General features: G+C 58.3%; 1 protein-coding gene across 1 annotated transcript in view; it reads left to right on the top strand.

Moving 5' to 3' along the window:
* Positions 1-8,025: 8,025 nt before the first annotated feature.
* TNS1 (tensin 1) overlaps positions 8,026-27,749 on the top strand; it is a 51,950-nt gene continuing 32,226 nt past the window's right edge. The window contains exons 1-15 of the mRNA XM_054175773.1: positions 8,026-8,087; positions 15,664-15,702; positions 17,814-17,855; positions 20,532-20,581; positions 20,878-21,049; positions 21,412-21,462; positions 21,921-22,043; positions 22,350-22,414; positions 22,536-22,619; positions 22,731-22,843; positions 23,501-23,561; positions 24,758-24,833; positions 24,970-25,099; positions 25,476-25,541; positions 26,077-26,238. Coding sequence (XP_054031748.1) covers positions 8,061-8,087; positions 15,664-15,702; positions 17,814-17,855; positions 20,532-20,581; positions 20,878-21,049; positions 21,412-21,462; positions 21,921-22,043; positions 22,350-22,414; positions 22,536-22,619; positions 22,731-22,843; positions 23,501-23,561; positions 24,758-24,833; positions 24,970-25,099; positions 25,476-25,541; positions 26,077-26,238 — 1,261 coding nt within the window. The 5' untranslated portion in view covers positions 8,026-8,060. The remainder of the gene's footprint in view (positions 8,088-15,663; positions 15,703-17,813; positions 17,856-20,531; positions 20,582-20,877; positions 21,050-21,411; positions 21,463-21,920; positions 22,044-22,349; positions 22,415-22,535; positions 22,620-22,730; positions 22,844-23,500; positions 23,562-24,757; positions 24,834-24,969; positions 25,100-25,475; positions 25,542-26,076; positions 26,239-27,749) is intronic.

Consider the following 27,749-nt stretch of genomic DNA (forward strand, 5'->3'; position numbering starts at 1 on the left):
ACAGGCAGTGTCACAGCCCCTTGCACGTGTGCTGTGCTGCTGAGCAACGTGTATGGGGCAGTGGGAGGAAATGCTGCTGGCCACGGGAACAATGTGTCTTCCTGTGCTGCAGGAAACGTCCCCAAGGGGGGACAGGGCCTGGGAGGTGGCCGTGACTGGGGCCATGCTGTGCAGGGACCCTTGTGTCCCCTGAGGATGGGACATGTGGCTTTGTAGGCCTGCCCAGGGGTGTGGTGGTGCCCTGTATCAGTGCGTGTCCCCAGCAGTGGCAAACACATGCTGGCACTGCCCATGTGCATGTGCTGTCCACTGCAGCGGCACCGGCACGAGCATGCAACAGCAGCGTGCAGGCAGGTGGGAGCATGGGCACTGGGGGTGCCCCCACCATGCCCTCTTGCATGCCAGTGTGTGTGTGAGGCCTCATGAGACATGTTCAGGCACTTGATGCCGTTAACCCCTGGGCATTGGGGTTTGCACACACACACACGCTTCCCAGCACACTGCCCTGGGGGGTGGCTGGCTTGTACACATGGGTGTGTGCCCCAGTGCAGCCTGTGTGTGCACATGGATCTATGGTGCTGCAACAGGGCGCGTGCCTGCATGCGTGTGAGGTGTGGGCCTTTGTGTGTGCATGTCCTGGCAGCTTGTGCCAAGTGCCAGGGTGCTCCATGCACCATGTCATGGGGTCCCATGTCCTATCCTGCCCTGCATGTGCAGTGCTTGTGAACTGCTCCCCCAGCAATGCCCTCTCTTCTGCCTCCACTAATCTTGTCTTGTCTCTCCCTCCCTTAGGCTGCAAGCTTTCCTGCCACACCAAGTGTCAAGCCAAGGTAAGGCTGGTGCTCCAAGGCATACCCATCTCTGCCTGGGGGGCACCAGGGGTTTGGAGGGGAGAAGCCACCATCTATGCCAGCTGACCCAAATAGGCTGGTGGCTGTGGGCTGGTCATCGTGACACTGATGTTGTCTTTGCCTGTCTGGGTATTGGACTGGGTTTTCAGGTGCAGCTCTGCTCAGAGGCTCCCAGCATGGGTCCATGCCTCAGTGCCTGGAGTGGGGTGCCCTTTGCCAGGATGAGTGCTGCTGCATGTGGATGCCATGCACCAAGGCTGAGTGCTGCCAGCAGCACGCAAATGAGCTGAGCACCTCACCTCTCCCAACGCCCAGTGCTGCCGGGGGCGGATCTTGCTGGTGGGAAGGAGCAGAGCCCCAAGGATTCTCAGCAGTGATGTCCGTCTGTCCATCTGCCACACCAGTGAAGGGGGACCCTACTGCAACCCAGGTTCTCCAGGGAGCTGGGCACAGTGCCCTTTGCTATGCTGCTGGGGCTGGGGTGGTGGTGCGTTCCAGAATCTCCAGGGAGGCATGTGTGCCAGCCAGCTCTGGGGCTGGCATCTTGGGCAGGAAGAGGCTGTCACGCCCCAGGCGGGCAGCATGGGCTGGGACATGCCCATGTTCATGCCCCACTGGGCAGGGAGAGAGAGGAAAAGCCTGGGGTGGAGGTGAGGGCTTGAGCTTGGGGCCAGGCACGCGTCAGGCTTTGCAGGGTGCTGCGGCGTGGGTGGTGGCATGGAGCAGGCGCTGGGAGCAGCCCTGGCATCGAGCCTCAGCTGAGGTGTCAGAAGATGTGGGGGCTGTGGGGGCACCCTGGAGATGTGCCTGTCACCTTGGGTCCTGAGCAATCAAGGCAGAGGTGTCCAGGAGGCTCAGCAGGGCTGTGCCACCCTGGAGACTTTGTGCCATCCTAGGACCCTCTGCCAACCCTAGGACCCTGTGCCAAAGACTCCCCAGGGCTGAAGCCAGAGAAGGTGTGCTGTGGGCATAGAAGGGCGAGTGGGGTGAGAGGATGCCGCAGTATGTCAGGGAGGATCTGCCAGTGGTTTCCGGGCAGGAGGCAGCATTGGGAAGTGCATGGATCTGGTTGTGTGCCCGGTGGAGATACTCTGATGTCTGCTGTGGGGTGTCACACCGAGAAGGGGTGTCACACCGAGAAGGGGTGTCATGCCAGGATTCCAGCATGTGGGTAGCCAGTGCACAGAGGCAGCCTGTGACTTGCTTCTGCAGCTGGCTGCATTTCATTAGCCTCTGTCACCCTTCTCACGCTCGCTGGAAGCTGGAGCCCCCTCGGTGGGGCCAGCTAGCTGAGGGGTGTGCTGCTGGGGGTGTGTGTGCATGGGGCCAGGGGTGTTTTGCAGAGCTCCTTTGGGCCAGCGCCCAGGGAGGGGCTCCTCTGCCTGGGCAAGCGGCCAGCTGACTCACACGCTGGCTTGTTATTGTAGGGTCTTGAGGGAGAGTCATGTGGGGAGGGGGCTTGGCACAGAGTAAAACTGGCCTCTTGTCTACCTGAAGCCCTTTATGTTTAACCCCTGCACTCTCAGGGTACTTTGGAATGAGAAGATGGACTCATCCGCAAAGTGCTGGCAGCTGCTCATGCCAGTGCTGCTTCATTCTGCTCTGGATATGCTGCTAAGGTCCTGGTGCTCCCCATTCTGGATCTTGTCTCACCCTGCTATTGGCAGCGTCTTTCCCATGGTCTCCATATTTACACTGCTGGGACCTTCCCTGACCCCTTGCTCTGCACCCCTGGCTGCCCCTCCAATACAGCCAGCTCCTGGAGAGCTGCCCCCAGGAAGCCCCCAGTTACAAACCCCCAAATGGACTGGTTATGGTGAGAGAGGGGGAGAGGGGAGTGAGGTGTGAGCAGCAGAGTTGTCAGTGTGAAGGGTTGTACTGGAGGTGATTGGTGTGGGGTGCCAGGTAATATCATGGATGTGATGGGGATACAGGGAAGGGGTCACTGGGGTGTATGTGGGAACACCGGGAAGATGTTGGGGTGCTGCTGAGTGCCACATCCCCAAGGAGGCAGTGAGGGGGCAGAGCTGTGCCCGGGTGAGCAGGACCTGTGCCCTGGAAGTGTCCTGAATTCTTTGAGGTCCCACCCTGCCCAATGGACAGTGGTGGGGACAGGACTTAGACCCATGCCTGAGGTGGCAGTGATGCTGGTGGGGTGCCCAGCACCTGTGGGTGGCTCTGGAGGGGCTGGGGCAGCCGCACACACATAGGCTGGGAAGCATAATGCCATTCCCATACCCATGTAAGGCCCTTCTGATGCGTGGCCCTTCTGCCCAGGGATTTTTCCTCACTTAGTAAACTTCCCTCCTTCTGAGGGAAACCAGTGGACAAAGGAGCTGGATGGATGTATGGACATTGGTGTGCATCCAGCCTGCCCCATCGCCGCACCAAAACTGCCTGCCCAAAGCAGGGGTGGGTGTGTATCTTTCTTTGGGAAGTGGGGAAACTGAGTCACAGAGCCCTGCCTCTGGGCACTTGCACGTGGGGGACATGACATGGAATGAAGTGCACTCTTTCTGTGTCAGTGGTCAGGTGTGGGTGAGCCTGTGTGTTGGCATGTGCCAGCTGTGGCACAGCCAGGATCTGGTGGTAACACTGGTGATTCTGGCTGGCACGGAGGGATAAGCCCAAGGATGCTCCGGGCAGTGGGGCCACACAGGCATGTCCCAAATCATGGAGCAAGGGAGATGTTGGAGGAATCCCTGTGCCGTGGGACATGCTCACTCCCACTGGGGTTGGATTTTGACATGCTGCTGCTTGGAGAGGCTGAGAAAAGATGGGGGATAATGTTTCTCCTTGTGGTGGGAGCCAGTCTGGTGATAGCCAGTTTGGCTGGGGGACAGGGAGAGCTGCAACGTTTGGCTGAGTAATCAGCTGGCGATCGCTGCTGGGTCATTCTGGGAAGTGGTGTACGTACCAGTCCCAGGGCCTGGCAGGGCTCCAGCCCACCCCACTTTGCCCTGTGCCACACTGGGGCTCACATGTCCTAAGGAGATGCAGGTGCTGGGCTGTGCAGAGGGAAAACTGAGGCATTGGCACATAGTGTGGGGCAGAGGCATCCCGGGGCTGCCTTGCCCCCTGGTGTCAGCCCCTGAAGAGTCGACACAGGGCTGCTTGCCCATATATGCGCGTGTGTATGAGCGTCTGTGCGTGTGTGTGAGTGTGCATGCGTGTGCCTGGGGTGAGTGTGTTTGCACGGCTGTGCCCATGCCTGTGAGTACATGGTCACCTGTGCTCGCAGACACCTCCGTGTGCCTGTGAGCCTGTGTGTGTGCAAGAACATCCACCCCTGCACACGGGCGTGCTCACACATGGGCCACATGCATGTGCTCAGAGGTCAGTGCCATCCACCCTTGCTGGCTTCATGCCAGGCATGGCTTGTTTATCAAGTGCCCCCCTGCAATGGGACTCCAGGGGTGAATTTGTCCATCATTAAACCAGGAGCTGGAGCAGGGCCATTGCTGGGCAGTGAGGCGCATCCTGGCCAGAGCAATCGCTCCCAGTGCCCACAGCACGGCCAGGCTGTTGGCAGTGGGGGAGCACAGCAGGACCAGTGCTGTGGTGTGTGGTGATGGTGGTGGTGGTGAAGAGGACATGTGTCTCCTGTCCTCAGTTGGTGCTGAGGACCCCCCAGCTTGTACAGAAAGTCAGAGCCAGGAGAGGAAACTGAGGCAGGGAGCAGTTGGACCCTTCTGCAGAGGCTTTATTTATGGTCATGGGCACCCTGCAGCTGTGCCATGGGGAGGGACCTGGGCAGTGCTAGGGTTATGGCCAAGTGGTGCATCACTGACTCGCCTTGTCTGTCAGGAATGGGGGCTGTAGGGAGAGAACATCCATGCCCCTTAGCTCTCGCTAAGGTTCATGTGGCTGTCCTGTCCCTGTTCACTGCCCCAGCCATCCTGCCCTGCTGCCTCCTCCTGGCACAGTGGAGGGGAGGTCATGCCAGTCAGATGGGGACGACATGCCAGTCCCTGTCCCTGATTCCCCTCAGAAGTCCCCCCACCCAGTGTTTCAGGACAGCTAACTAGCAACACCCTTGGTCTCCACAACAGAGCCATGGGGGAGGAATGCCACAGGACCTGGCATGGGCCCATGTAGCTTGGGGGGCTGCAGGGATCAGCCCTGCCCCAGTGCCATGCCAAGTCATGCTTATGCAGCAGCTGTTGGTTTGGGGTTGGTTGTTTTCCCTTGCCCCCCCCCCCCCCCCCCGCCCCGTTGTTCCCCCCTCCCTTCCTCTTTCCTTTTCCCCTTTCTTTACATCACTACCCAAATATTCAGACTCTCTCAGCTCCCAGGGGGGTGGAATTTGACTCAGCTGCTTGGGGAAGCTGGGGCCTTTTCTGCACCCTCAGGTGATGCTGTGTACAGGGAGGGCAGGCAGGGGAGCAGTGATACTGAGACTGCCCACGCTGGCTGCACTGGTGAGCTCGGTCTGGGGCTGTCCCAGGAGGTGTCACCTGAGGCATCAGAGACCACTAACTTTCCTCCTTGGGAGCTCCCAGATGTGTATCCCATCCCCCAGGGCCCTGTGTTACTCGGAGGCAAGATCTGGGCTGGACAGATCTCTGCCCACAGACCCACAGAGGGTCTCTGCAAATAATTTCCCGCTTATTTTCTCCCTTTCCATACTATCCAGATCCCCCATGGCCACTGCTAACTTGGACCTGCCATGGCAGGGGCATTGGGTCCTCAAGGACCCCTAGCATCCTCCAAGGGATGGCACCAACCCCAGAGTAGCTGAAGGGTCTGGTTCAGGTACAGACCCTGCACGGGGGTTTCATCTCCTCTGTGCTTTCACCTCCAGAGATGATCCTTCCTTGATGTCTTCTCCCCATGTGATTATGCTCAAGGGTGCTAATTTTGGGTCATGGAGAAGCTGGTTCAGGCAGGAGGTGCTTTCTCTGGAGGTGCTGAGGGGACCTTGTGGGATGCAGAGGATACTAGAGCCACTTGGCTGACTTCTGAACCCACTCCCCTCAGCACATTGACCTGATGGCTCTGGGAGATACTTTGGTGTCTGGAGTTCAGGGATGTTGTCAAGGCTTCTCTGGCAGAGTCCTGTGAAGGGAACGTCATCTCCCCAGGGGACAGCTCCCATCATCGCTGCAGGGACAGGGACATGCTGTCAGTGCCCTTTGCTCACCCACTCATTTCCATCCTGGTCAGTCACTGATACTTTCCCATCCATCCCTGACTTCTGAAGCTGGTGTTTCCCAGCGTTCAGGAGCTGTCCCATGGCTGCTTTCTGAGGAGCCAGGGCTGGGTGGAGTCCATGCAGGGGTCTGTTCTAGACCCGAGTTGGGGTCTGTGCCCAGATCCCCTGGCACAAAACGTGCAGTGCCTCTCCATCCCAGCTGTAGTGCTCCCCACTTTTTGGCATGCCTGCTCTTGGGAGGCTGTTTGGGGGTGCCAATGGATTCCTGGTGGGGGAGATTTGTCCCCAAAGTGGTGACTATTGTGATCCAGCCCTGTGCCCTTGGGTGCCAGTGGGGACTCACACTTACCCAGGAGAGGGGTAAGGAGGTGCCCCACGGGGATTTTGAAGCTTTGGTACTTCATTGTTGGCAGCGGGAAGGATCTGCGGTGCCTGTTGGTGCTCCCATCCCACGGCACTGTCCAGCTGCTTGGGAAACCGAGGCATGGAGGGGCTGGGAAAGATCTGCTGGACTGGAACTGCATTCACGGGGGTGTTGCATCTTACGGAGGAAAGCAGGGGGAGAGCCCCTTGCCACCAAGCTCTCCCTGGTGACTTTCGGGGGGGTGATGAGCAGGAGAGGTCCCCAGGACCCTGCCGTGTGCCATCTGAGCCAGCCTCGGCCTTTTGGCTGAGCTCGGACTGTGAGGATGGAAACGCAAACAGGAACGGGGAGGTGTTGGGCGAGAAAATGTCAACAGCGCTGGGCTAGGGCCGGGTGCCTGGCTCGCCGCCTTCTCGGCCGGCTCGCTGCTCTGTGGGGCGCTGCCAGGCAGGCTCCCCCTTGCCATGCACCACTGGGGGCTTCCACACTTTGCTTCCGGGTTTTCCAGCGCTAAGCACTTGCTCGGGCGGCTGGGCTGGCCCAAGGGTGGCCAGGGAGAGGAGGGCTCCATCCGTTGCCACAGAGCCCGAGGAGGAGGAGGAGGAAGAAGAAGAAGGGAGGAAGGCAAGGAGGATGTTAGGTGCACTCCGGGTTTGGGACAGGCAAACAGGGACTGGTGTGTCTCTCTGTGCCAAGGGACAGCTGGGACTTTCCCAGCATTTTAGCTTCGCTCTTTAATTGGGGTGGGCTGATAAATCTTCACATCCCTCCAACACCAGGGGTGTGGGGTACCCAAGGACCATTAATCGGACACCCTGTCCCATGCATGGGCATGGGGGACCACGTTATGCGAAGAGGTGCCAGGCAGAGAAAGGCCCCAAGAAGGGCCCCACACCCCCGTCTCAGCCACCCCCCCCGCCAAGGGCACGGGGACGCCGGTGGCGTCACGCGGGGCGATAAGGCCCCGACCCCGCTGCGCCCCACCGCCTGCCACGGCCCCGCCAGCACGGGGTACGAGGTGCTGCGCAGGGGGATGTGGTGGAGGTGTGAGTGAGGTATTCTGTGAGCAATGGGGCTGCCCACTTGCCAGCACCCCTCACCCAGGGCCATCTGCCTGAGAGAAGCTCTCAGTTGCCTTTAAGGGCGTTTTTGGGGGAGGCGAGGGGAGCGGAGCGGGGCTGGACTTGGAGCGCGCCGTGCAGCTGGGGAAGAGAGGGAAGAGAAGAAAGAGGGAGAGGGAGCGACAGGAGGGAGGGGAGCGGTGGAAAACGCCGCCCGGGACCCTCTTCCTCCCCAGGGCCAGGGACGGGGCCCCCGAGCTCCCCAGCCCCCGGTCGCCCCGGGGGTGCCGTGGGGAGCGGGGGGCCGGCGGGACCCCCTTGCGCTCCTCCGTCGCTTGCGGGGTCCCGCTTGCGGGGAGTGAAACCCTTCGGTCTCTCCCCCTCCTTCCCTCCCCTCCCTCCTCCCTCCCTCCTTCCTTCCTTCCTTCTCCAGACTTGGCCCGGGGAGGGAGGGGGGCTCTGCCTGCAGTCTGCCTTCACTCCTGCCCGCCCGGGCGACGCTGGGCTCCCGCCTGCCCCCCACTCTCCCCCGCCCTCCCTAGCTGCCCCCCCGGCCGCCCCCCGGCCGCCCCCGGTCCAGGTGAGGCCGCGCTGTCGACCCTTTCAGATGTAGGCAGGCGAGACCCCGGATGGATTTCGGGAGCGTCATGAACAAGGTATGGGCGGACGGCGAGGGTACGGGAGTCCCTAACCCCTGCTTGGGGGGCGTGCGGTGGGTGGGTGCTGCGGGAGGTGGCATCTGTTCAGGGGGCGGAGGCCACGCGCCACGCGTGACACCCGAGTGGGGATGGGGTGGTGGGTGGCTGGGGGTTGCTACACCCCTATATTGGGGTGTCCTCAGCTGTCGGTCTCTAAAGGGGGTCTCGGGGCGCGGGGAGGACTTGGGCTGGAGCAGTGCAGTGCTTCCAGGGAGGAGGGTTTGGGAAGGGGGTGAGGGCTGGTTGGCTGCTGGCTGGGAGCTGTGAGCGGCTTGGAGGGGCCGTGCCCTCTACGCCCACCTTCACATCTCGCCGGGGCGGTGACCCGCTGGGTGCCCTGGAGCGAGACACGGAGGCACTGGGCTCCTTGTCCCCTCTGAAGTGGGTACGGACCTGTCCCTCGGGATCGGGGGCTGCGCGGGAAAGCGAGTTCCTGCCCCGGCACCCCGCTCCCACGCCACGGCTGGGGGGTGTGATGCCGGGCGGGTGCCTGTTACCCCGCACCGAGGGGGACAAACGAGAGGGGCAGGCCCGGGGCCAGGACACCCAGGCAGCCCACGGGTTAACCCCCCCCTCCCCTCCCACCCCCCCCCCCGGGACCGTCAATGGTTAAACCCCCGGTTAATGAGTGGCGAGGAGCTCGGCAGCCCCGGCGGGTGCCAGCGCCCCACTTCCCCTCCCTCCCCCCTCCCCCAGGCAGGGACCCCTGTCTTCTCGGCGCTGCTGGGACCGCAGAGGGTTAAATTCGACAGGGCAGGTCCCAGCGCAGATGTTTTTGGGCCGTGCTCGTGGGAGAGGAAACGGTGGAGAGAGGCATCAGCCCTCTTAGTTTTAAGGGGAAAACAAGGAGAGGAAAAAAAACCAACAACCAAACAACCAACCCAACAAAAACCAAAAGAGAGAACTGCTCCCTGCCTGGGTCACCTGATCATGCTTGGTGGCAGGGTCAGCCACTGGTGACCCCAGTGTGGGTGCTGAAGAGCAGCTGGCAGGGACAAGGGAGTGACAGTAGCTGTGCCCCCCAGGTCCTCATGGAGGGTGGTGAGGTGGCATCTGCTGTATGATGAGTTTGGGGTTGCTGTGGGACAACCAAGTGGTCACCCTAAGCCCTTGCAGCGTGGTGCCACTTGGAGCATTGTGTGTCTGTCCTGCTTGGAGTCTGAAGTCATCCCTGGAGGTGACATCCCCAGGGAAAGACAGCTGGGAGAAAATGAGCTCCCAGCCTGTGCTCTAATGAAGTCTGGCTTGCCCCTTTTTCAGGAAGGGTGAGGCTCTGTGCCTTCTTTGTGTCCCTGTTTTTGGGTCCTGAGATGAGGGGTTCATTTACACCATTTCAGGGGTCTGCTGGAGCAGAGTTGCCCTGGGCCACTCTCCTGTGCCTGGCCTTGTGCAGCCCATCCCTGGGGCATCTTACCACAGTGTCAGCAGTCCCCACTCAGCACTGGAGCCACCCCACTGCGTGTTGTAGTGCAGGGAGGAAAGTAAACCCCCCGTACAGGCCCTGGCCATGGAGAAGCCATGTCTCTCCTTAGGCCTCCTGTTCCCACACCCCTTGACCTCATAGATGATGAGGGACAACAGTTTTGGGGTGCTGCTCAGCAGTTGACTTTCATGGCAGTGTCTTCGGCTTCCTGTGGTTGAGTGGGGACACAGCACCTACCTCAGTCTCCATTTGCTTGAGGCTTTCCCCCATATGGGGAGCCCTAGGCTCAGACCCCTTAGGGCAGTCAAGGCTTATTTTGGCCCCTTGACCATCCATTGAGGTGTGTCACAGCTCCATGGGCACTGGCATTGATGCCGTGGGGCAGCCCAAAGCCGCTTGCAGTGGGGTCTTCATGGTTTGTGCTCCACCAGTAGGGCAGGGTCCCATACAGGACTCGCCACAGGGCACAGGCAGCCAACCTACTTGTTCATGGGCCCATGTGCTGGCCACTCAGGCATGAGTACTTGTGCTCTGAGCAATCTTGTATCCAGATCCATTTGTTGACCAGTCCCATGTGAAAAATCTGTGCACTGACCAATCCTGTGCTGGAATCACTGTCCTGACCAGTCCTGCATGAGAATCAGTGCTCTGGCCAATCCCATGCTGGAATCCATGTGGAGGCCAACGCTGTGTGAGAATCTATGCACTGAACAGTCTCAGGTGAGAATCCAGAACTCATGCACTGGCTAATCCAGTGTAAGAACCTGTGTATGCACCAGTCCTGGTGAAGCCCCCTGCAGCAGATTGTGTTTTAGCCAATCCCAGTGTGACTCTACTCTCTGGCCAAACCTGATAGCTGATTTGTGGCCAAGGGGCCAAGCTGATCAGGGGCTGGGGATGACCTCCACACATTGCCTGGGGCAGCCTGGTTGTTGAGACCCCGTGGGACTGAGGTGAGGGCTGTCACCGCAGCAAGGTGGCAGTATCCACAGTGGCTGGCAGCAGGGCATAGCTGGGGGCTGTGGGGCCAGTGCCAGGCATGTGCTGGCCTGCAGGACTGGATCCAGACCTGCTGCCTGCAGATGTTGCCTTTTTAGGCACTGGAGCACAGCACATCCTTGCTCGTGGCCAGCCTCCTGCCGAGGCAGCATCCACTGCCAGAGTAGGGCCAGCCCTTGTCCTGGGTGTGTGGAGGCAGCTCTGTCACCCTTCTAACCCCCAAAACTCCCTTTTCCCCTGCAACAGGCCTGAGGATGCTACCTTCTCCCCCTCCCTCTAGTCAGCACTTGGCACTCTGGGGCTGATTGCTCAAATCACTCAAGCTGACCTGCCCTTATTTGGGTTGAAATAAGGGCTATTTTAGTGCTGCTGCCTCCATCACAACCCCTCAGAGCTTTCCTGTGCGTTGGCTTCCCCATCGAGTGTCCTGTCTCCCTGTACTGGGGCTGCTGGCCTGACCAGCTGTGGTCTGCTGGAAACTGTCACCCTCCTGACTGTGCCATGGGGTCCTGGGGTGTGCTGGAGTTCCAGTGGTGGCCCTGGGGCCACTGTGGCTGTGAGTGCCTTATGCTCTCCACAGTATCTCAGCCCTGATCTGCAGGGCTGGGCACACCAGGTGACCTGTGTCCTGGCCCTGCTGTCGCCAGCGCGGGGATGGGCTACAGGGCGGCTCCCCAGGCACATACCTGGAGTGAGACAGAGGGATGGGGTCTGTCCCAGACTGGGGAGAGATCCCTGGCACAGTGGTGGCTCTTTGCTCTGTGGTACCCACCTTGAGTACTGACAACATCTCATAGGTAATGTAGGACAGGGTAGCCTGGTGGCCTCTGCCCTGGCACGAGTTCTGCCAGGCATCCAAGCACAGAGGGGATGGCATGGTGACAGCCTCTGGCCCAGCTGTGGGGCGGGCCAGGGATGCTCGGAGGGAAGCCTGGGAGCAGCGAGACCTCTGTGCCCCAGTGTCAGCCCAGCCTGACTCACCCCGCGCCGCTGGCCAAGCTGCTCCCCGGCACTTCCGTGCAGCCGTTGGTTACACCCACCCGAAGCAGGAAAGCTCAGAAGCAGTAAAGCCCCTCAGCGCTGGCGGGGGCATAGGAGGGCTGTGTGATGCTGAGGTGCTGCCTGCTCGATGGGGTCCTCATGTTGATAGGCCAGGGCTCCTCCTGTGTCTCACGCTGGGGCTGTGCAGGGCAGGGTGGAGCTGGTGCGAGGGGGGAGTGGGTGTGGATGGAAACATGCCGTCCTCCCGCCGAGGACTTGTTGCATAAACAGGAGATTTGCCAGAGCTGTGAGAAATGTGAGGGAAGGAGCAGGCAGCACGTGATGTAGTCAGCAGAGACCTGAACCCTGTGTGCCGGGCAGGGGGGTGGGCAGAGGGGCACTCTCTGAGCTCAGATCCTGTAGTCGCTTATGGCTGGCAGGGGGGAAGGATGCTGCAGCTGGTCTCACTGGGAAGTGGGGAATAAGGTTGCTGGAGAGAGGAAAACCTTCTCCAGCATCCCCAACTTGATGGTCCTAAGAAGTTCCCTTAAAGTGCTTTCTAGTGTGGGGTGCCAGAGCAGGGCTCTTGCTCTGCCCCACACTGCAGCTAAGAGGGGATTCAGCAGGGCTTGGTAGCTGTGACAGGGCTGGAGTGGCTCATGAGCAGAAGGGCTTCTCTGTCTGGCTGGGGAGCTGCCATGGCCTGTGTCCCTGTGAAATCTCTCCTTGCATGGAACAGGGTCTTGGGGTGAGCAGAGATGGGATGCATGGGAAGGTGATGTGCAGCTCAGCTGGAGTATGGGTGACACAAAGCTCAGGTGACATTGCTAGGGAGGAATAGGTTCCCCATGGAGCTGGCATCAGTGCCACCCCAGCACTGTCCTGTGGAATGCCAATCTGGTCACTGACTCACCATCCTCTTTGGCAAACGCATTTCCAGATGCCGAGTGGTTTGGGCAGGGGACCCCTTTTACTGAGGGATAGAGGGAATAAGGTATCTTACTGGCTTCTTTTGGGGTTCACATCCTTCTGGGTAGGGGAAGCCAGGAGGATTGTACCTGCCTGATACTGGTTTGCAGGGACAGACAGGTTTGAAGTGCTAGGAGGGTCCCTTTTGACAGCTCATCTCCATGTCTGACCGCACCAGCTGGGCTGGCTCTCTGCTGTCTGGGTGCTGGGCTGTGTGGAAAGCAGCTCAAGCTTGCTAGGGTCTGCACAAGGGCTGAGGAGGCTGCTGCTGCAGCTGCTCCCAGCATTGCAAGGGTCAGCACCAGCCCGGATATCGGCCAACTCAGGAATGTTTATCGGAGCTCCTGGGGAAGGGAAAAACAAAAACCACCACCCAAAGGAAGGGATATGCGTCAGAGATGGGCTTGCATCGCCCACCGGCAGCTGGGCGGGCCATGCTGTGGGCTGCGGGCCAGTGCTTGCCTGGCTCCAGCAGCCTGGCTGGGGGGACCCCTGTGCTCCCCAAGCCTGTGCCATGACTGTTGCTGCACAGATGCAGCTTGCTCCCAGATCACAGGGTCCCTCTGTGGAGGTTTGTCTCACAAAGTGCCACCGGCGTCCCACAGGCTGGGCCTCCAAGCCGTGGGGATGCTCTAGATGGAGCAGGACACAGCAATGCCCCAGAGCATGTCCGTGGCTGCAGGGGTTATTTTGCCGAGGGAGGAGGGAGATGAAGGATCTGCGAGGGAGGGAGGTGTGGGCGGTAGTTGCAGCATAAAGAAGGCTCCGAGGTGTCTCATCACTGGGTATGTGGTGGATGTCCACATCTCTCCAGCTTTGCTTGGTGCTTGTGAACTGGTGCCAAAGTCCCGACAGGGATCTAGGGTGCATGCAGTAGCTGGTCCCCAGGCTGTAGCTGGTGGGGTTTGGTGGAGGACTGCTCTGTTCTGGGGAGGTGTGGCCAGGGGCTGGCAGGGGTTTGCCGGCCAGGTGTTTATTTCTGGGCTTGGACACCTTGAAGGTGTCAAGTTACTCTGGGTGTGGTGACAGCTGGCTATGAGCGAGCAAGCCTACTCTCTCCAGGGAAAAGCTGCAGTCTGTGGCCAGTCCTTTAGGAGACATCGAGAATTCCTGCCACTTGTGGCTATTGAGCTTCATTTGCAGGGGAACTGATTTTGCTGCTTTGCAAACCCTGGGTCTCAGGGCAGCATCTCATGGGGATATGGCTGCTGGGAAGGACAGAGTTGCGACCTGGGGGGCCTTGGGCTGGTGGGGGTGGGTGGCAGCCCCGCTGTGCCTCATTTCTCACATTCCTGGGCAGGGCTGCTGGGCGGCGGGGTCGCGGCGGTGGGGGCCAGGCAGCAGGAATGCAAACACCGGTAGGGGGGAGAAGAAAGGCTGCTGTGTCTGCTGTAGTGAGGCAAAGCCCAGACCAGGGGTGTGCAGGTCCCCCCACCTTTACCACCCCTCCCTGTACTGTCCTTGCAGGGTTTCTTGGAGATGGAGTTGGTGGCAGTGCTGGGGGTTGCCATGGACCTGTGTGCAGTTAATACTCTCGCTGGTCCTGTGGGGCAGCAGGGATGCTCCTGCACCCCTGGGTCAGTACCTTGGCTTCCCTAGGAAGAGGTCCATTGCCTGAAGCAGGGTCTTGCCTGTTCTCGTTGAACCTGGGGTGTGTTTGAGCCAAAGCTGCAAGAGGCACAGAAGCTGAAAACAGCATTACATTCCTGCAGTCCTTGTAAAACTGCCTTTTTGGGATGAAAGAGTGCCTTACAGCCTGGGTTGGTGTATCCTGTGGATGGGAGGAGCAGTGTAGGGTGAGCTTAAGCCCATATTAGACATCAGAGAATCCGCTAGGGCAGGGAAATACAACCTTCTTCAGCTGAAGGTTACATATGTAGCCTGCAAACCTTCTAGCGCCCACAGCAGAGGAGGGATGGGCACGGACCCTACCTGTCTGTGAGACCACTGTGCCCCATTCTGGAGTGGGGGGCTCTGCATCTCCCCCCCATCACTGGCCTCAGGAGCTGGGGCTTAAGTGTGGTCCAGGGGCCCTTGGTTGAGCATCCCCAGGAGAAGAGTAGAGTGGTGTGCAGGGTGCGGTGTGGCGTATGGCGAGGCGCTCGCCGGCAGCTCGCTGCCGGAGAACATTCCAGGGAGGCTGGCGTGGGGCCAGCGCCGAGGGGCAGGGAAAGGGGCCTTTTATGGAAGCATTTCTGCATTAGAATAAAATCATAATAATAATGCGCAATGGAAGGGAATGGGAGGAGGAACCCCTGAAGAAAACAGGCGGGATGGGAGCAGGCTGGCAGCCGGGCAGGGGGCAGGCGCTGGTCATTGCCCTGCGGGGACCGGGATGGGGTGGGATCCGGGTGCTCCAAGTGGAGTGAATGGCCAAATCCTGCTTTTTATGGCCCAGGACAGGGGAGGCTGAGTGGGGTTCGGGGGATCACTGAGCTGCCACGCTCAGGGACCAGCCCCTGAGTGGTGTTTGGCACACTGGCTCAATGCTGGGTCGGGGCAAGGGATGGCGGGCTGGGGATCACAGCTTCTGGGGACACACGGAGAGGACAAAATGCCGCGAATCTCACCCACCTCCTACCGCTGGCATCTCCCTGTCAGCTCGGGGCCGGAGCGGCCGTTCCGGCTGCCCCCGGCACGAAAAAACAAGGCGCTGGCTCTCCCAGCTCGGCGTGCTGCTGCTTCCCGACGAACTGGGGTGCACGCAAAACCCAAGGTTAATTGTCAGTAATTGCCGCTGGTAATTAAGGTAACAATAGCTGGGCTGTTCAGCTGGCTGCTGCAGGAGGCTCACGAGGCCAGGCTGGGATGTGTTCCAGGAGCTGCTCTTGGCATCAGGCAGCCTTGCCATGCGGTGCCCTGTCATGCCCACCCAAGGCTGGGGCTCCCTCATTTCCCTGGCTATTGGAAGAATGGCACTGTCACCGTGGCCCCGAGCCCACTCCCCTTACCAGGGAGCCCTGCCTTGACCTTGCTACTCTGACTGTGCCTCTGCGCGTGGTGGCAGGGTCACGGACCACAAGTGCTTCTGTCACCCCTTGGACAGGAGTTGGATTTGCTTGGGTTGGGGAGGTGGATGGTGCAGCCCAGCCTCTTCTCGTATCCCATAGTGGGCTGTGGTCTACAGGGACTAATCCTGGCCCTCTTTCTGCTTCCTTGCAGGCTGTGACCCCCTGCTCCCCCACTGTCAACTATGAGCTGGTAAGCAAGCCCTCACCATGAGCTGTGCATGGCAAGCAGGGTTCTGAGGATGCTGGGTGGGATGGACACCCTGTTCTGCACTGGTGTAGGGGCTTTCTCTGCTTGGGGGTTTCATGGTGTTAGTTCACCCGCCCCCAAAAACACAGGTGTCCTGTGTTAAGATAAATGGCACCCCTCCCATTGCAGAGCTGTGGGTGCAGCATGGCTGGCTGCAGGGCATCCTGTGTCGGAGCAACATGAATTGAGGCAGCCCAGCCATCAGACTCCTGGAGCTGGAGCTTTCGGGAAGAGGGGTTTGCAGGGTTGTTGGGAGGGTCAGGAAGATGGGATGTGACCTACCTGGGCTCTAGGGTACCCCCAGCACCAGGGGCCTCCTCTCTCTAGTCAGAGCCAGGTCAGTTTGTTGCATGTGCGGAGATGGCTCTACCAGATGTATCTTTGGCTCAGGGCGCCCAAGGCGGTGCATATGCAGCTTTGTTATTGTCACCCTGTTCTTTTGTCCCTCCTGGGGACCTTTCAATGAGCAGTCGGGGCCAGAGCGGCGCACAGCCCTTCCCACCCTGTCCTCTCTGGACACCAAGAGAACAGCTGGGAGCCCCATCTCCTTTCAACCCACTCTGGGGACAATTGAGTGTGGGAGCACTGGGCAGGCAGCCCTGTTCCCTTGCCATGCTACTTCAGGGATAGCAGGGCACCAAGGTGGCATTAAGAGCAGGACCATGTTTGGGTTAGAGGTTTGGGAATCATGGCATGGTAGTGCCTACCATGCATCATCTTGCCAGCAGAGCAGCATCCCTGCCCTGTCCCCAGCCTGGCCATGCCTGCTGGAGTGGGCAGAGTGGGCATGTGGTGGTGGTGAGGCCACAGTGTGGCCACTCTTCCTTCTTGCTGCTGATGTGTGCCAAGGCTTGCTGGAGCATGCGTTGGGGAAAGAAGGACCTGGCAAGGTTTCAGCTCCAGACTCAGCAGCCTGGAAGTGCTGGGGTGGCTGTGCTCCATGTGGGGCCCTGGGCTGGGCACCCCATAGAAAAATCCACCTGAAAAGTGAGGTTAAGGGATGGCTCTCTGGTCATGAGTGAAGTACATGAGTCCAAGTGAGTGAGGGTATAGGGTAGGAGCAGAGTATGCTGCCCACCCTGGAGCCCTCTGGTCGTTATCTGCCCTGGGTTTAATCTCTGCCTGCACCTCCCCTCTACGTCTGCCAGCCTCCTTGGGCACTTATCACCAGCAAAAACATGTTGGCTTTGAGCTGGGACCGTTACTGCGGCTTTGAGAGGAAATCAAAAGGGGTTTGCCCAGGCCTGTGGCTAGAAATGGCAGCCTTGGCCATGCTGCCAGAACAGCCTGGTCTTGGAGGTGCCCCTGGTCCTAAGACCTCCATAAGCCACATAGCTGTGTTCTTTGCTGTGCCACACCAAGGCGCCTCAACCAGCTGTCCCTGGGCAGAAGTGTCTGTCCTCTGCTTTGTGTATTTGGGGTCTGGAGACTCTTAACCCGTCTTGGAAAGTTAGTTCCTATCCTCAGCTTTGTTTCAAAGCTCTCCACAGACTCTAGTGGTGTGTCACCAATTTTGCCCCTTTTTAGAGCATCTTGGACCCTGCTCTGCTCCTTCTGGGGTCCTTCACTGGCCCCATGAGTCTTCAGTTTGTCGCTGGGAGCTGGGGCTTCCTGTGGCTGGTGGCCAGGCTGGGTGTAGGGCTGTGCTGAGCTCACCTTGTTTGCCTTCTGGCTGTGAGGTATGAACATGGAGGATCTGGATGGGATCCCAGAGGTGTGGGGGGTATTGGGTGCCCACTGTGGAGCAGGTACAGTGTTCAGCTGAGCACTTTCCATCCATGACAGTGCTCTGGTGCGGAGGGCTGCTGCCTGGAGGCAGGATGGTAGTGCCCTCGGTACCCAAGCATCTCCTGGGTTTCAAGGGATTCCTGACCTTTAGGAATAGCAGACACTGATGGGCAGGAAAGGAAGCGGGACTGAGATGCATTTCCTAGGAAGGGCCAGAAATAGCCAGGAGGCAACTTTTGACCCTAGCCCCCATTCTGTTTATGTGTGTCTCGCAATCTCTCACCTTCTCTCACTTTCTCTCGCTTTCTCTTTCCACCTGCCTGCAGCCTTCCCTGGGGGAGAGCATCATGAAGCAGGCAGACGCCCTGGTAAGTCCTACCAGTCCCAGAGGCTGGTCTCTACCTTGAGACCTTTTTGGAGGTCACTTCTGCCTGACCCGTTGCCACAAGCACCCCCTCTCAGTCCACGTCCCTCAGCCTGGGATGCCTCTTGATGTCCTTGGGATCCCCCAGCCCTCCCCTGCTGCCAGCCAAAAGGCCAAGCAAGGTCCCCAAGGTTGGTGGCAGAGGCAGTGTCAGAGCCCAGTGAAGAAGGGGCTGGGGCTTTTGCCACAAAGCCGTCTTTCCTGTCCCGGAGCTGGGGATATGTTATTTAATCTGTGGACGCAGAGCTGGTAAGACATTGTAGACAAAAGCACTGCCAAAGTCAACGCGGACGGCTTCCCTTTGCCCACAGCCAGCTCGCTGGCCTCCCTGCCTGCTGGAGCTGGGACCCAAGGGATGGAGGCAGAGCAGTTCTCATGAGAAGAGGATGAAAGCCTTCCTCACTTGGCAGCTGGCTTTGCCCCATCGCTTTGGTTGTCCAGGGTGTGTTTCTAATCCCTCTCCAAACTTGGGCAAGAACTGGGGCTAGGATAATCCAGCAGGACAAGCAGAACTCCCCTTTGCTCTCTTTTGGGGAAGTTTCCTGGCATTTCTGCAGCCTTTCTTGTGCCTCATTTCACCCTTTTTAAGCAGAAGGGACATGTGGGTTTCACATATTGCCCAGACCCTGGGGACGTGCTGAGCCAGCCTAGGGCTGGGAGATGGGTGCTTGATGGGGCTAGCAAGGGGGTCTTCAGTCCAAAATGTTTGGGATCAGCCTGTCTGGTGCTGGGCTGGACTGGGACACTGGCTGGGGAGGGGTCTGTCCCTCAGAGGGGTCTTTTGCAGGGTGTCCCAGTCCAGCAGCAGGCAGGAGTGTTTAATAAGGGAGTGCTTGTTCCTATCAGCTGATTGCTGTCTGACTTCCGCTCGCAGGGGCTGGCGGGAGTGGGACAGAGATAGAGGGCTCCTGCCAGGGTAGGGGACACTGAAGGGCCATGGACACAGGCACCTGCTCCCCTAGGTCGGGACGGTGCTGGGAGTGGAACTGCAATTTTGTGGAAATGGATTAGCAAGGGTCTTGCCACTGTCAAGGTATGAAGAGGGAGAGGGGCTCTGGTGTCCCTGCCTTGCTCATATTCAATGCCTTAGTTTCCCCAGGCAGGAGCGTGAGGCAAGTCACAATTGACCCGTGTCATCTCCTCCATTGGGGTCAGTCCAGGCTGTGTTTTGGGATGGTGCTGTGACTGGAAGGAGTTACAGGGGCTAATGAAGCTCCTAGGGCTGGTGGACATGGGTGGAGGACACCAGATGTCTCTCGCTATGAATGACTGGGACAGAGCAGTCTGTGGTGGGGATCCCATCCTAGTCACCAGTGAGTGATGCAGGGATGAGCCCGTGCTCAGGCTCAAGATGGCTCCACACACCCTGGCTCTGCCCAGGGTAAGGTTTTACCTTTCTTTATGCTACATTTTTAACTCATTCTTTTTCTCTCAGCAATGCTGTGGGGTTTCTGGCACAAGCAGGAGTTTTGGGACATCCTGAGGAGAGCCTGGGAGGAGGATTGTCATTGCTGCCTGGTATCCCTGGGTGCTCAGGTGGCACTGCTGGAGAGGCTTTGTCTGGAAGGGGAAACCATTGTCCCTGGGCACTGCAGGCTTCTGAGCCCAGCTCTGCTCTGCTGGGCAGCCTGACCTTGAAACAGAGACATGAGGCCAATGGAGGGTGACATTGGCTGCCCACAGAAGCAGCCCTGGCACTGCATTGGGTGGGAGATGGTGGGGAAAAGGCACTGGGGACACCTCTCCCACCTTGCCCTGTTGCCTCAGATGTGCCATTTGGGGGATGGTGCAGCCTCGAGGAGGGTGGCAGCAAGTCCTGCAGCGCCAGAGACAAAAGGTGCATCCCAGGAGCTGGCTGTGGGGTGCATCTCTTGCTTCTGGATCCTTACAGGGGCTAGGGAGGTGCTGCCTGCATGAGAGGAGTCTTTAAATGAGTCCTGCTTATTAGCTGGAGATAATGACACTAAAGAGGTGTGAGTGTGTTTTAGCTTAGTGGGGTTTTTTGGAAACCCTGCTTTGTTTTTTTGGCTGAGGTCATGAAGTGACTGAGAAAACCGGCTGCAGATGAAATTCTTGAGGCTGAGGAACATGCTTAAATAGAAGTTTCCTGCTCTGAGAACTCAAACATTTCCTCCCGGCGTTTGGCTTTGCGGAGCTGGGGCCAAAGCAAACCACTGTGCCTGGGCGGCTGCTCACCGCCGCTTGGGCAGGGGGCTCCGTCCTGCCAGGTGTGTGCCTGGAGCCTGGCCGAGGCTGGAGGGGCTCGTGATGTGCCTGAGGCTGTGCACCCACCCCAGCATCCTCCTCAAAGGTCCTGTGGGACCCTGCCCCAAGGCACTGGGCCTGCAGTACACATGGCAGCTGGTCACAGCTGTGCTGGGGTTGCTGAGTTTTGCTCGTGGCCATGGTACAGGAGGATGATAGTGCCTTTGGGACGTTTGATGTCATAGAGATGCTCAGCATGGGAGATTTGGAGGCTGATGGTTTAGGGGTGTGAAGGTGTGCAGTAGTGGGACTGGGATGTTCTGGCAGCACCATCACATCTGACTTTGGTAGGACTCCTGTGCTGGCTGAGGGCTGGGTCAGGGCAATAACTTGCATTTCCTCTCTGGTTCTTTAGGACGTCACAAAATCCCCTAGGAGTGGGCAGTCACGTCACAAAACATCCAGGTAGATGCTTCAGATTCCCCTTCCTGAACCTCTTTCTCCACCAATACTTTGCTTTTCTGTATGTGCTACAACTAAGAGATGCTCCCCATGGTGAAGGCAGGGGTTCTGACCCACTATCCCCAGCCTGGGTCTTGAAGACACCCCAGTGGGGCTGGAAGCAAGGAAGAGGCTGTGGGCAGCCCTGACATGGTGTCCTAGCCTGTCTTACTTTATCCCAGGGGCTGTGCAGGGTGGAGAGGGGTCACCATGTCCCATCCCCACACTGTGGCCTGATAGTGGTCCCCTCCCTCTCCCAGGAGCATGAGCCTGACTGCAGCCATGGAGAGTAGTTGTGAGCTGGACCTGGTGTACATCACGGAGCGGATTATTGCCGTCTCCTACCCCAGTGCGGCTGAAGAGCAAAGCTTCTGCAGCAACCTCCGCGAGGTGGCCCACATGCTGAAGTCCAAGCATGGGGACAACTATGTGGTGAGGACACAGCCAGGTCCCCTCCAGGTTGGGGTTGGGGCTGGGTTGCTCAAGTCCAGGGGATGGAGTGCTTAAAGGGATGGATGCTGCATCCTTGACTCTGACTTGGCTTAACTTTGGTGAGGGGGATCTTTGCACTAAGGTGGATGAGTGAGAGTTCCTTCCTTGAAGATTCCCAGTCCCTTTTGTATCCCCTGGGAGTTCTTAGCCATTGAGGTGCCTTGTGGGAAGGCATTGCTTGGATCAATGTATTTGGGAAAACCTCTTACAGAGGGATTTGGTGAGGCTTTGAAGTGAGGAAGAGGTGGGGGGCAGCAAGGGAGGAGGGTGTTTCCTCACTCTCTTCTTCCTCTTCTCTGAAGCTTTTCAACCTCTCTGAGCGGAGAAATGACATCAGCAAGCTTCACTCCAAGGTGGGTCATATCTGTGGGGAGGAGAGGCACCGGGCAGGGTTGCCTGCCACCCTTTCTATCCAACTCTACTGGTGGAGGAGCAGGGGAGGGAAAGCACTAAGTCTTCCCAATGAGTTTGTGGGGTGTTATCTTACCCCCTGCCCCCATCTCCAGGAAAACCTGGTTGTGTAGGCCTCTTGGAGACCTTCCTAAGGCATTGTCGCCATCCTGATGAGCATAGAGGAGCCCTGGGCAACTGAGCCAAGTGACCCAGAGGAGGACTGGGATTTGGGACTCAGGGCAGGGGTCTGAGCAGTGGGGTGCAGGGTTGGGGAAGAGGGTGGGGAAGGTGCATCAGGGCAAAGCAGGGGTGCCCCCAGTGATTATGTGCCCTGGGCTATGCACATTGTCAGGCTGGAGATTTGTGGAGGGGGCAGAGCCCAGCATGGATGTGACCTCTGGCTTCTCCCCCCAACCAGGTGCTGGATTTTGGGTGGCCTGACCTGCACACCCCAGCGCTAGAGAAGATCTGCAGCATTTGCAAAGCCATGGACACGTGGCTCAATGCCGCGGCGCACAACGTGGTGGTGCTGCACAACAAGGTGGGCTGGACCCCGGCCCTGGGGTGCACAGGGATGGGGGTCTGGGGCAGCCAAGGAGCTGCAGGGGTGGGGCTGAACAGCCTTAGAGGCCAAGGGTTGCAAGGAATGTGGTGGTTTGTGGCTTGGGATGTGGGTAGGTGTCAGCATATATGTGCATTGGTTGTGTATATAAGAGTTGGGGTGTGAATATGGGTTGGTGTATGGGCATAGGGCCCGGTGTGTGCCCGCCTGTGTGCAAGGCAGCCTTGTTCAGGCACTCACAGGCACTGCTGCTCCTGTGACACTCCTTCTGCTGTGTGCCTGCAGGGAAACCGTGGCCGGCTGGGGGTGGTAGTGGCTGCCTATATGCACTACAGCAACATCTCGGCCAGGTAAGAAGGGGCCTGCAGTCCTGGGGTGGTCCTGGGGTCCACTGCTGACCTCCATTCTGGCAGTGCTGGGGTGCTGGTACAGATGCCCTCCTTCAGTCTTGTCTGCCCTCTGTCCCTGTAGTGCCAACCAGGCTCTGGACAGGTTTGCCATGAAGCGATTCTATGAGGACAAGGTGGTACCAGTGGGGCAGCCATCCCAGAAGAGGTGGGTCCTGGTGTGAGTTTTACCCCTGTGGCCTGAGTGCTGGAGTGCAGGGGGTACAAGGGGAGTTCTCCAGCGTGGTTCTTGCCTCTGACCTGCCTGTATGCCCTGTAGGTACATCCATTACTTCAGCGGGCTCCTCTCTGGCAGCATCAAGATGAACAACAAGCCTCTCTTCCTCCATCATGTCATCATGCACGGCATCCCCAACTTTGAGTCAAAAGGCGGTAGGTACTCTCTACTCCCCACCTCTGCCTGGCCCCCAGCCACACACCACCACCCCTTGCTGCATAATTGGGCTTGCTGCCCATGGGGTATATTTTCCACATTGTCCATGACAATTTGCATTTCCCTTTCCCTCCCAGGAACTATTCCCTCTCTGTGACTGTTCACTGTATCAGGAGACTACTTTTGCCCCACAAAGAACCCATGGGGGCTGCTCACTTTGTGCAGGGCTCCAGGGGCTGGTCATTAACTTGAGCCTCAAGGTGACAAGGCTTTTTGGAGTATGGCACCAGATTAGGTTTGGGGTTTGGGATGTAGCACCACACCTGATGCTGATACCCAATAGCAGTCCCTCTCTCAAGAGACCATTATCCTCATCATCCTGCCTCCATCCCTAGCCCAGCAATTGCCCCAAGTTCTACAGGACCCAAAGGGGACTATGGAGGCTTCCCCATTTTCCCATGCCAATTAGGGCATCCTTTTCTGCCCATCCAAGATGTTGCCCATGGCCTGTGCAGGCTGGCCAGGGTGGGGAGCGGCTGTTTGCCTTGGCTCTCTCGCTGTTTGGATTTCTCCCCCATGACTAATCCCTGCCCTGGCCCCTCCGCCCTGCCGGCTAACAGCAGTGTGCCTTCTCTGCCTGCCTTGATGTCTTCCAGGTTGTCGGCCCTTCCTGAAAATATACCAGGCCATGCAGCCCGTCTACACCTCGGGGATCTAGTAACTATCTCTGTACCACGGGGCTTCCCTCTTCCTCTGTGCGGGGGGGTTGGCAAGCAGGGGGAGATTGAGAGGGTCGAGGCCAAAGTCTGCAGCGGTTCAGTGCTCTGTGCTTAGTCTGTTAGGAGTCCAGGGAACTGAAGAAAGGGGCTTCCTTTTCTTTGGGGGTGGTAACTAGCCATACTGGGCCATACTGGGCCCTTCTGCTGGGAGGGCTGTAGTGACTCTGCGTATCACCAGAGGGAGCCCGGGGCTGTGCAGAGCCTCGGGCTGGGTGCCCCCCGAGGGAGCAGGAACAGAAATGGGCACACTTTCCTGGGAGATGGAGGCATTTCTCCTCTCCCTGCCTGAAGAGCTACTCTTCTTGCTTGGATTAGTCCTAAAAGCCCTCTTTCTTCCCACCCAAAAAGTTTCCCCCATTTTAACCTCCTCGTGATTTACCCTGGCACCATTTTCTGACACTGCTCTTGGGAGCAGGCACAGTCAAAGGTAACACAGGACCCAGTTTTTATTCAGCTGCTCAGATGCTTTTTTGGGGCCACATCCCAGCGTGGGAGTTTCTGGCTCCCCTAGAGACAGCAAAGCCTCTCACTTCAGGGGTGTTCCCATCCCACCCCACTGAACCAGGATCTTCTTTCCTTGCAGCCAGGCATCCCTGTTAGCTGAGATTTACTGCCATCCCAGCCTTGCCTCTCAGCTTTTAATAGGCTGTTTATGGGATGTTGGTAATAAACTCCAGGTTTATCTAGCCTGTGAAATCCAATTCCCTTCTTGTCCCCCACTGCTGACACCACTGCCCAGAGAACAGCTCCTTGGTCTAAGGGGAGGGCTTTCAGCAGGGAAACTGAGGTAGAGAGGATGCCTTCCCCAAGACCTCTCCCTCTGTATCCTGTGGCCTGCTTGACTCATGGGATGGCTGATACCCCAGCCTCAGCACTCAGAGCCTGGTCAAATGCTCCTACACAGAAGTTTTAGCTCTGTCATTGACTTGTGCCTTAGTTTCCCTGTCTTCTCCTCCTCCCCCCGGGAATGGGTGCCCCTTGGTAGTGGGAGATGGGGCTGACAGAGCCATTTCTGTGCTTTATGCCTTTCCTGGATGGGTGTGGGTGGAAGGGGCTGGTTGAGGTGGTGCTGGAAGCTCTGGGAGGGAGAGATCTGCACCACAGCTTGTTGTCTTGCCATGTGCCCCTCTGCAGCAACGTGCAAGGAGACAGCCAGACAGGCATCTGCATCACCATTGAGCCTGGCTTACTACTGAAAGGTGATATCTTGGTAAGAAGCCTTGCCTCAGTCCCCTGTGTGGGGAGCAGCCAGAAGACAGGTGGTCCTTGTGCCTCAGGACTCCCTGGTTTCATCTTGCCCAGCTCCAGGGGCTTGTCCTGACAGGCCATCCCACTTCCCTCCACAGCTGAAGTGTTACCACAAGAAGTTTCGCAGCCCGACCCGTGATGTGATTTTCCGTGTGCAGTTCCACACATGTGCTGTGCATGACCTTGATGTTGTCTTTGGCAAGGAAGACCTGGATGAGGCCTTCAGAGGTAATCACCCCAGCACCTCCCCACTGCAAACTTTGTCTTCCCACCACTCTGACACTACTCCCATAGTTGGGACATCTGTCAACTTACCCTGAATCCACGCCTGATGAAGCAGGACACCTCTGCTGCATCTGCAGCATGTGGTGCTGCTCAGGGACCAGTGGCAGTATCATCCCCTTCATTGCCAAAAGCAATGGTATCAATGTGGAGGGGCTGCCTTGGGGTTGTTTAGGGAGCTGAGATGTGCTGCCCTGTGCCAGAATATCCCCTACCAGCTCCTGGCTTTGATCTGGCCTGTGAAAATGTTTGGCTTGGGTGTTCTGGTGCCATTGGAGGGATGGATGGAGATGGTCCCTTTGCTCTGCTTTTTCTCTGCCAGATGACCGCTTCCCTGAGTACGGGAAGGTGGAGTTCGTGTTCTCCTATGGCCCTGAGAAGATCCAAGGTATGGCTAGCTCACTGCTGTTGAGGTTCAGAGCTGGATACTGCCTTCTTCCCTGCTCCCTGGCTCTATTCCCTGCTGACTCCCTTGTGACCTGTTTGTCACTAGGATGGGGTGTGGGCTCCAAGCAGTGACGCTGATCTAGGAGCACCCATGAGTGCCCTGTTGCCCTCGCTCTCTTTTGCAGGAGGCCACTCTCTGCAGCACTTGCTGGCCCAGGAGAGAAGGAAGGAGGGAGGGAATGGAAGAATCCCTGCCCAAAATGTTCAGGCCTAGGCATGCTCACTGTCAGTCGATCTGCCTATCCTTAGGCCATCTCAAATGCCCCAGCCAGCTTTGTACACTTTGTCTGTGGATCTTGATGTGTTTCCTATGTCTGCCCATCTCTCTTGGTGCCCCTCTTCTTACATGACTCTTCTGACTTGTGCTGTGGCTCCTGTCCTTCTTCCTTTGTTTGCACCTTCTCTCCATCTCCTCCCCCTGTCACACATACACTGGCTTCATTTAAACCCCAGCTGACCGTCTTGCCTCTTCCTAGGCATGGAGCACCTGGAGAACGGGCCCAGTGTTTCTGTGGACTACAACACATCTGATCCGCTCATCCGGTGGGACTCCTATGAGAACTTCAACATCCAGCGTGACAATAGCACGGAGGGAGCCTGGGCTGAGCCACCGCTCCCTGGCAAGCACCTGGAGAAAGGTTAGGGCTCACAAAGTTGTCGGTGGCCAAAGCATCCCCATGGAATGTGCCTTGCCCCAGGAAGGGGATGCTGGTGGGCAGCAGAGCTAGGTGCAGACACCTGCTGCTGGGAAGAGTGTGGCTATGGGATGGAAAAGGAAGATCTCATGAATATTCTTTCCTGCCACAATCCCAAGCGACTCAGGCTTTTTTTTCAGCACTTGTGCTCTCAAAGCCCTCTTTGCATGGAGCAAGAGCCATCCTCAGTTTATGCCCCAGAACTTTGGGAAACCAAAATCCCAGGTCTGTTTGGAGCGGGAGCTAATGGGGGGACCATTAGATCTCCCAGCTCCTTTCTCATGGCATAAGTGTGGAAGGATGTAGCTGTGCCTCAGTTTGTTTTGAGGGATGAGGATGCCTCACTGTCCCTGGAGAGTCTGCACCATTACTTGGAGCTAGGAAAAGACCTTTGAGCACCAATTTGGATGCAACGAGTTGGCCACCCTCACCCGCTTGGCAGGAGCAGGCAAAATATGCATGTCAAAGGGCGCTGGGCCCCCTAGCCCAGCAGCAAGGCCACCTGTGGCCAAGCAGATGCCTGAGCTTTTCAGCCCCAGTCCAGACAGGGGTCCCTGGAGCAGGGACAACTGTGGTTCCTGGTGCCCCTGAAGGTCACCAGCTGCTCTGAGTGGGAGCTTGGATGTGGGGCTGGATCTGGGATGGCTGCACGAAGCTGGCACAGGCACTTGCCTTGGCACGGGGCATTAAACAGGCAACTCGTGATGCGCAGGCTCAGCTGTGCGGCGGGGAGCTGGGTAACTGTGAGCCTGGCCCTGAGGGGAGGATGCATGTGATCCTATCTTGAGCTCAGACTGGTTTTACCCCTGCCCTGAGCTGGCAGGACTGGCTGGCAGCCCCCTCCTGCCTGCAGAGACCCAAGTGCCTTGATGCACGTGTTCCCTGTTGGCCCCTGGGGCAAAGCTGCTGCACGCTGTCGTCTCATAGGGCTGTGGAGGTATCCCAGGGCTCCTCTTTGTCCCCTCCCTGCCTCCCAGGGGTCTCACTGGGTGCCAGGGCTGCAAAGATAACCTGGGGCTCCTTTCCTCCCGCTCCTGGGGGTCTTGGCAGGTGTTGGGGCTGTGTAGGTCCCTCCATGTGCTGAATTGGCTGCCACATAGGCACATAGGGAATGTGGCGATGGGGACTGAGGGCACCTTGGGTTCACAAACACTGCCTCGGTTTGGGGAGAGTGAAGCTGGCAGGCAGGAGGCTGCCCTCCAACCCATGCCAGAGCAGACAGCTCCAAAGTAGTCCTTCTCTAGGAGATCTCACCCCAGCTGCCCCATGGGGCCCCTTGAATAGTGATAGGCAGAGCCAGCATGGGGGTTCCCATCTTCCTCCCTTTCTATCTGCATTTTCCCTTCTCTCCAACCTGTCTGAAGCAGGACTGGGGGACCCTGGTGCCCAGCTCTGCGAGGGGGGTCCCTGTTTATGGTCGTTGTCGCCTTATTTGGTCAGGGAATTGCACGCCG

Source organism: Dryobates pubescens, chromosome 2, assembly GCF_014839835.1.
Source record: "Dryobates pubescens isolate bDryPub1 chromosome 2, bDryPub1.pri, whole genome shotgun sequence".
Taxonomy (NCBI): Eukaryota; Metazoa; Chordata; class Aves; order Piciformes; family Picidae; genus Dryobates; species Dryobates pubescens.